This window comes from Chenopodium album, chromosome 12, assembly GCF_948465745.1.
Source record: "Chenopodium album chromosome 12, dcCheAlbu1.1, whole genome shotgun sequence".
Classification (NCBI taxonomy): domain Eukaryota; kingdom Viridiplantae; phylum Streptophyta; class Magnoliopsida; order Caryophyllales; family Amaranthaceae; genus Chenopodium; species Chenopodium album.
Genome location: NC_137845.1, coordinates 10881292 through 10889750, shown reverse-complemented (window position 1 = coordinate 10889750; position 8459 = coordinate 10881292). Strand labels below are relative to the sequence as shown.

Sequence of the window (8459 nt, the reverse complement as noted above, 5' to 3'; positions counted from 1 at the left end):
AGTTGTCCTCTCTGCAGGGTAATATTTATTATAGAAATTCAAAACAAGAGTATACCAGTCAGTAATACCAAGTGCAGTTCTATTCAATCCATTATACCATAATTTAGCTTTACCACACAAAGAAAAAGGAAAAAGAATCTCCCTGATTTGGTCTTGTGTGACCCCAGCTTGTCTAATGGTGTTGCAATATTGACAGAAATCTGCAATATGAAGATTTGGGTCTTCACCCTTAGCTCCGCAAAATTGCTTTCTTTCAATCATAGTAATAAACTGGGGTTTGATCTCGAATTGCACTCCCTCGAGATTTGGTGTAGGAGAAAGATGTGGAAAATCTGTCAAGGATGGCTGCGAATAATCACTAAGCTTGCGAGGTGGAGGTGGTGGCGGTGGATTCATGCTTGATTCCTGATCTGTACTAAACAAACAAATATGATAAACTATCTCAAAGAACTTGCGTTCTCTGAGACGAGAAAAAAAAAAAAAAAAATAATAATCTAGACTACAAAAATAATCAGAAATAAAATTTTGACAGGCTAAAGTCGTATTACCTAATCAAAAGTAATTCCTAAAACCACTAACTAAAATAGATAGGGAAGTAGGGTCGAATCCACAGGGAAACAAGTCTTTTTATTCCTAATTAATTAATTATAATCTAAATTATTAAGTAACCAAATTGTTGTTATTTAAAGGAATTATACTACGAAGAATAAAAGTAGGGAGAAATAAAAGTAGGAGGAAAACAATGAATAAAAGACCTAGGGCATAGGTTCACCAATAAATAATACTTCAGGGTAAAACATAATAATCAATCATCAATGTATCAATTAATCAGATCATAAAGGGCTTTCGCTACGTATTACAATCATAGAGTTAATTTACCGGTATTAAATCTCATCTCTCGAATCTCGACCTAACCATTTATAAATTAGTCCGCCTATTGAAACTAAGCCTAAATATTAATTCTCATCTCTCGAATCTCGAATCAATATTGCTAAACTCATACAATTAAACCAGCGCTAATCTAGTTGCAGAGCATTAAATCAATCAATAGGAAATTAATTAACAACATTAACAATCAATAATAATAAATCATCCCTTCATATTATTTATGGATCCCCAAGAACCCTAGAAATAAACTACTCGTGCATAATTAAATATAAACTAAACAAAGCAATTAAACAAGACATGATAGAAGAAAATAAAATAAATAACTGAGATTAAACCAAGAGTTGTAGAGACATAAATAAGAGAGAGAATAATATAAGAGTTCAATTAAGGGAGAGAGAGAAAAGTTGGAGAGAGAAAGAGAAAAGAAAACTAAATTAATAACTAAAACTAAAACTAATTAATAAACAAAACTAAACTAAAAGAAAACTAAAACTACCTAATCTCCCCTTTCCTACGTAAATACTACTACCTCCTTTAATAAAAGGAAGTCAACTCCCTAATCCCACTCAAACTCAAAGTATCATAAAATAATCAAAAGCTAAAGACAAAACTATCCTAAAAACAAATCTAAATCCTTTAGCAAATAGAAATCCGTCTTAAGCAAAGTTTCTGGAGTGAGGCCCAAGGAATTTGAGCCCACTCGTTGATCATGCATTCATGCGGCATTCCTTGATGATTGGGCCCGCCTATTCACGCCCAGCAGCTGATGCTCGCCAATTTGAAGCCCAGCAACTGATCTCTTGGGATTGGGCTCCATGTAGTAGCTTGTAACAACTTGATTAATCTAGCCTTTAAATCCCAAATCAAACTCCTTTGACTAGGTCTTGGACAATTAAACTACGGTCATAAAATACGATTAGACTCCAATATCTTCGTAGTTGTTTAATAAGCTCAGGAATTGTCATAAATCTGCAAGTTCCAACAAAATAATACCAACTCTACAAAAACACTAGAAAACGTATATTAGTAATAAAAATAGCTCCGTAGAGCTCAAATAAGCACAAATATGACCGTGGGACGGGGAATAAAAATATATATAAAATAGACTTATCAAGCAACTCATGGAGCAGGTCCGCAAGGCACGAGAGGAGCTCGAACAGCAGAAGGCAGAGAACGCCAGGATCGCTGAAGAAAGTCAAAGGACCGCAGAGACGCTCATAAAGGAACTGGATTCTGTCCGCAGCAACAAGCCCCGTCACCGCCACAACACCGATAACATCTCCACGATGATGGACTTGGACTCCGGTGAAGAAAATGAGGATGAAGGGGAAGAAGAGGATGATCTCAGCGGCCGAGAAGCGGAAGACGGACCAAATTCGACGTCCCAGAGGTTGAGCAAGATAGAGGCCCAGAACGCCAAGCTGCTTCGACTGCTGAAAAGGCTGCCAGGAGCGCCCGTGCCTACAATCACTGAAGACGCAGATGGCTTCGTCGCATCGCTGTTCGTGGAAGAGATCGCGATGGCCGACATCCCCAGAAGGCTCAACATCCCTCCTCCAGCGTCGCTCTATGATGGAAGCACCTGTCCGTTGGAGCATGTCAACCATTACAAGCAGCGGATGTGGCAGTACTCCATCCCTCGCAACCTGCTCGAGCCAGTCCTGTGCAAATCTTTCGGAGCTACCCTTACAGGACCTGCCCTTGAATGGATGTGTGATATTAAGCGTGGTTCTATTGCTAACTTTCAAACTTTGTGCAACAGGTTCTATAGTAAATTCTACAATAGTTGCAAGGTTGAAAAGCAGACCAGCGACCTCTACCGCGCCGTGCAAACGAGCGGCGAGTCTATCAAATCTTATTTTAGCAGGTTCAATAAGGAGATGATCGGCATCAAAGGCTACGACGTCCGTACCGCCATAGAAGCTTTCCAGAGAGGACTGACGGACGACTCAGAGCTATACAAAGAGCTGACCAAGTATCCATGCACAACCTTTGAAGAAGTCCGGACTCGCGCCCTAGCACAGATGCGACTGGAGGACGACCTCGCCATCAGAAAGGGTTTCCGACCTTCGCCACTCCCCAGCAGCGACAGAGTCTCAAGGAGACCCGGCGACAAGAAAAACTGGCGTCGTAGACCCTATGACAGGCCAGGTCAGGTAAACTCAGTGAATAATGTTAAGACTAACGTTGATCAAAGTTCTGGTGACAGGTCTCAGAAGCAAGATGCCGACGCACACCCCGACATTGCTGAATATGGCTTCTGCGTCGACATCGGGGGCGTGGTGAATGCCCTGCATTCTCTAGGAAATGTCGCTCGTTGGCCAAGGAAAAGCGACAGGCCGAACGAGGGAAAGGACAAATCCAAATGGTGCGATTATCATGGCGATCATGGCCACCGCACCGAAGACTGCAACGCCCTAAGGAAAGAAATCGCCTTCCTCTTGAAGAAAGGTCACCTCAAAGAGCTGTTGGGAAAGGGCAAATCGAACAACAAAGCAACAACGTCGCAACAGCCTCAGCAGCAGCAGCAAGAAACTCAACAACCTCCAAAAGGACCAACGGTCACTAAGGTAGTTCATGTTATTACTGGTGGATCTGATATATGTGGACTAACCTATTCCGCAGCAAAGAAAATAGCAAGAACAGGTAATCCAGAGGAAGCCGTCCCCATGGACGCCCAGTCGAGCAAAGACAGAGCACTAGAAGCAATGGTCCTAGCCTTCGACGACTGCGACTTGGGAGACTACCGAGAAGAACATCATGACTCCCTAGTGATATCCCTGACCATCGGCAACTGCTTGCTAAAGAGAGTACTGGTCGACGGAGGAAGTTCAGCCAATGTTCTGTTCAAAAGCACCTTGGAAGACATGGGGATCGACGACAGGGACGTCATCAGAAAATCAACTGTCCTCGTAGGTTTCAGCGGAGAAGCTCTCAGCACGAGCGGAGAAATCGTATTGCCAACCTTTGCTGGGGGCGTCAACCTCTCAACGAACTTCAACGTCGTCGATTGTCCGTCAGCCTACAATGCCATCATCGGTCGCCCTTGGATCCATAGGATGAAAGCCGTCCCATCAACATTCCATCAAGTAATCAAGTTTCCAACAAGATGGGGAGTGCAAGTAATTAAGGGCGAAAGGCAAGAAGCCAGGAGATGCTACAGCTCCACGTTGAAGCCCTCTAAGAGGACGGTATAGCAATTACAGCAAGGACCAGCGTCAGCAGAGCCCGACGAGCAATCAATCGATGAAGTGGCGCTGGACCCAAGCAAACCAGAGCAGACTGTCCGGATCGGAGCATCACTCAACCCAGGTATAAGATCCGAACTGGTTGAATTCCTTAAAACTAACAAAGATTGCTTTGCTTGGTCGCACGAAGACATGACAAGCATCAGTCCCGACGTGATTACTCACAAGCTGAACGCCGACCCCAATCACAAGCCGATCAAGCAGAAGCGGCGCAAGTTTACCCCGGAGAGAAATCAGGTAATCAACGACGAAGTCCAGAAGCTAATCGAAACAGGGAAGATAAGAGAAGTCAAGTACCCCGACTGGTTAGCGAACGTCGTAGTAGTCAGCAAGAAGAATGGGAAGTGGAGAGTCTGCATAGACTTCACCGACTTAAACAAAGCATGTCCCAAGGATCCATTTCCCCTGCCATACATCGACGCAATGGTCGACGCGACAGCAGGCCATGAGTTACTCACATTCATGGACGCGTATTCAGGGTATAACCAGATTTTGATGCACCCAGACGATCAAGAGAAGACAGCCTTCATGACGGACAAAGGGATCTATTGCTACAAAGTCATGCCATTTGGACTTAAGAACGCAGGAGCCACGTACCAAAGACTCGTCAACAAGATGTTCAGAGAACAATTGGGCGACACTATGGAAGTGTACATCGACGACATGCTGGTGAAATCCAAAAAAGCAGAGGATCACATCAGTCACCTTAAGCAGTCTTTCGACATCTTGAGACAATATGGTATGAAACTTAACCCTACTAAGTGTTCTTTTGGAGTGTCCGCAGGAAAATTCTTAGGGTACATCGTGACTCAAAGGGGGATCGAAGCAAGCCCCGATCAGATCAAAGCCATTATCAACATTCAATCCCCCAGGAACGTCAAGGAAGTACAAAAGCTGACAGGGCGCGTCGCAGCACTCAACAGATTCATAAGCAAATCGTCCGACAAATGTCGCCCTTTCTACGACGTTCTAAGGAAGAACAAAGAATTCACGTGGACAGAGAAACATGAAGAGGCACTACAAGAACTCAAAAAGTACATGACATCACCACCCCTGCTATCCAAACCAAAGGAGCACGAAGTCCTGTAACTGTATTTAGCCGTCAGCACGACGTCAGTCAGCGCAGTACTGGCAAGAGAGGACGACAACCAACAACTGCCTGTATACTACGTCAGTAAGTCTCTGCTAGTCGCAGAGACCAGGTATTCCGCCCTCGAAAAATTAGTGCTTGCTTTAACTACTGCTGTTAAAAAACTGCGACATTATTTTGAAACCCACCCAGTGGTGGTACGCACTAATTTCCCACTTAAGTCTGTGTTGCGCAGCCCAGATTTGACAGGCAGGTTAGGCAAGTGGAGCGTCGCTCTAAGCGGGTACGACATCAAGTACCAGCCAAGGACGGCCATAAAGTCCCAAGCACTTGCAGATTTTGTGGCAGATTTCAGCCCGGAATTGGAGCCCTTAGCAGCTCAAGAACTGGAAGAAATCAACAGCGCTCAGAAAGAGGCAGTCTGGACAATGTTCTGTGATGGTTCGTCAAACCAAAGAGGCGCCGGCCTAGGCGTCGTGCTAAAATCACCACAAGGGGACATGATAGTACAATCCATCAACTGTGACTTCAAGGCAACTAACAACGAGGCGGAGTACGAAGCACTGATTACAGGCATGACCATCGCACTAGATTTGAAAGCAACAGGCCTAAATGTCTACAGCGACTCGTTACTAATCGTCAGCCAATTGAACGGAGAGTTTGCGGCCAAAGATTCAAAGATGATGGCCTACCTAGAAGCCGCCAAAAGAAAAGCCAAACAATTCAACCCATTCACAATCAAACAAGTTCCAAGAGATAAGAACACCCAAGCTGACGCCCTAGCCAACCTGGGTTCCGCACTCAGGAGGTCGCCCTTCAGCACCATCCCGCTGGTCCATCTCCAAAAGCCGTCAATCGACACCTCCCAAATACCAGACGTTATGGCGATAGACGCAACCGCGAATTGGACAACCCCAATCATCAAGTACTTGAAGGACGACGTCCTCCCAAACGATCCATTAGAAGCAAGGAAAGTCAGGTATAAAGCTTCTAGATATGCAATTAAACATGATTTGCTGTTCAAAATATCATCCACAGGTCTTTGGCAAAGATGCCTCGTCGGCGACGAACAGCAGGATGTCCTGCAGGAACAGCACGACGGAGAGTGCGGCAACCATTCAGGAGGTCGCAGTTTAGCAAACAAAGTCCTCCGAGTAGGCTATTTCTGGCCAACTCTGAAGAAAGACGCCGAAGCATACGTAGCAAAGTGTGACAGCTCCCAAAGATTCGGAGGACTAACGCACAAACCGCCAGAGATGCTCCACCCTACGTTGTGCCCTTGGCCTTTCATGAAATGGGGAATGGACATAGTAGGGAAACTTCCCGTCGCCCCAGGACAAAAAGTCTTCATGCTCGCTCTCACCGACTACTTCTCAAAGTGGATCGAAGCAGATTCGTTCACTCAGGTACGCGACAAAGAAGTCATTTCATTTATATGGAGTAATATCATCTGCAGGTTTGGCATCCCCTCAGAGATCGTCTGTGACAACGGGTCACAGTTCATAAGTGACAAAACCAGACGATTCTGCGACAAGTGGAACATCAAATTATGCACATCCACTCCCAGATATCCGCAAGCAAATGGCCAAGCCGAGTCAAGCAATAAGACAATTATCCAATCACTCAAGAAGAGACTCAAAGAAGCCAAGGGAAAATGGGCCGAGGAGCTCCCGTCAGTTCTCTAGGCGAACCGAACGACGCCAAGGACGTCTACAGGACAGACGCCATTCTCACTTGTCTACGGATGTGAAGCAGTCCCACCATCTGAGGTACGAATTCCTACTGCAAGGTATGGTCTTATGACAGGCGATCAAAATAATATCGAGATGTCTTCCAACCTCGACACAACTGAAGAACTAAGAGAGGCAGCCTATCTAAGGATGGAGGCACAACAGCAAATTGTCGCACGAAGCTTCAACAAAAACGTGAAGGCCAAAGTATTCAGAATCGGAGATTGGGTACTTAGGAAAGTCTTCCAAAACACCAAAGACCCAACGGATGGAAAGCTAGGCCCGACGTGGGAAGGACCATATCAGATCCTCGACGTCGCTGGCAAAGGAGCATACAGGCTCATGACTAAGGAAGGTAAGGTTATTCCTCGAAGCTGGAATGCGACACATCTCAAACTTTACCACTTTTAGGTATAGGCTAAGGTACTCAAACGCCCGATCTTAAGTCTTGAAAGTTTAATTTTATTTCCATATTTCAGATTAAGTGTTCTGACTTAAGCATCGGAGGGCCGTTGGCAAAAACGCCAACGGCCAGTCCTAACGCATGTTTTGCAGAAAACGCAAGGGCATCAAGACGCCAGTCCCGGGCAAAGACACGACAGACAGGTCAGTCAAAACCTGGAAGCTTGGATAAGACACGACAGGAAGTCAGTCACGACCCAAGACAGCCATGGCAGCAAAATATCTCGCTAACGACGTCGAGTTGGCCAACTAACGTACGACATCAGATATTTGGGGGCAACATACCTCCCATGTATACAAGCACTCAAGACTATTCAACGACCTAGTGAGAAACTTTCGTTCAATTTTTCTATTAAATGTAAAGTGCCTATCAAAAGCACAAACTTTTACTTGGTTTTTCAAAATAACGGCCATTTTATTGAAACATTGTACTTAGCACTTTTTACTTATTTCTTTTTGCAAAAAAATGATGTAAGCTTGTATCCAAAGATCAAACGAACGCAAGAAAAGCAAATAAAACACGAAGTATTTGTTAGCACACAAATCTAAAGTTTGTTTTGCAGAGAAGCAAAAGACTGACTGTCCCATGACATCCAGTAAAGACAAAGCAATAGCAATCCAAAAGTACAGACCTGATCGTCCCACGACGATCAGTAAAATAGAAAGTTCAACAAAAAAACAAGTTCAAAAGACAGACAAAAGGCAGGGAAAGCAGAAGTCAGGCATCCTCAGCTGTGACATCCATCGCCCCAGAAGTTCCGACTCCAGCGTCGACTTCAGCAGGGACCTCAGGATCAAAGTTGAGGACAGCATCAGCAAAGGCGCCATCAAGGTTCCTGGCCCCCTCGTCAGCCTCCTTAGAATCAGCAGTGGACTTCGCGTCATCCCTGGGGACTTCACTAGCCGAAATCAGATCAGCCTCGGTCCCCAAGGACGACAGAAACTTGTTAAGCTCGTCCTGAGCAGCCCCAACAGTTAGACGACCAGACAGGAAATGCCTCAACAGCTTAACACGAGTCGTCAGCTGATCAAGGCACTTAG

At 45.0% G+C, this 8459-nt stretch overlaps 1 protein-coding gene across 1 annotated transcript; it reads left to right on the top strand.

The window, feature by feature from the left end:
• The first annotated feature begins 2009 nt into the window (after positions 1–2009).
• LOC145570839 (uncharacterized) lies at positions 2010–4085 on the top strand. The gene has a single exon (XM_081629966.1). The coding sequence runs from the start codon at positions 2010–2012 to the stop codon at positions 4083–4085; it is 2076 nt and encodes a 691-aa protein (XP_081486092.1).
• The last annotated feature ends 4374 nt before the right edge of the window (positions 4086–8459 follow it).

Coding starts and splice junctions, on each gene's coding strand:
- LOC145570839 (XM_081629966.1), top strand. CDS start 2,010: ATGGAGCAGGTCCGCAAGGCACGAGAGGAGCTCGAACAGCAGAAGGCA.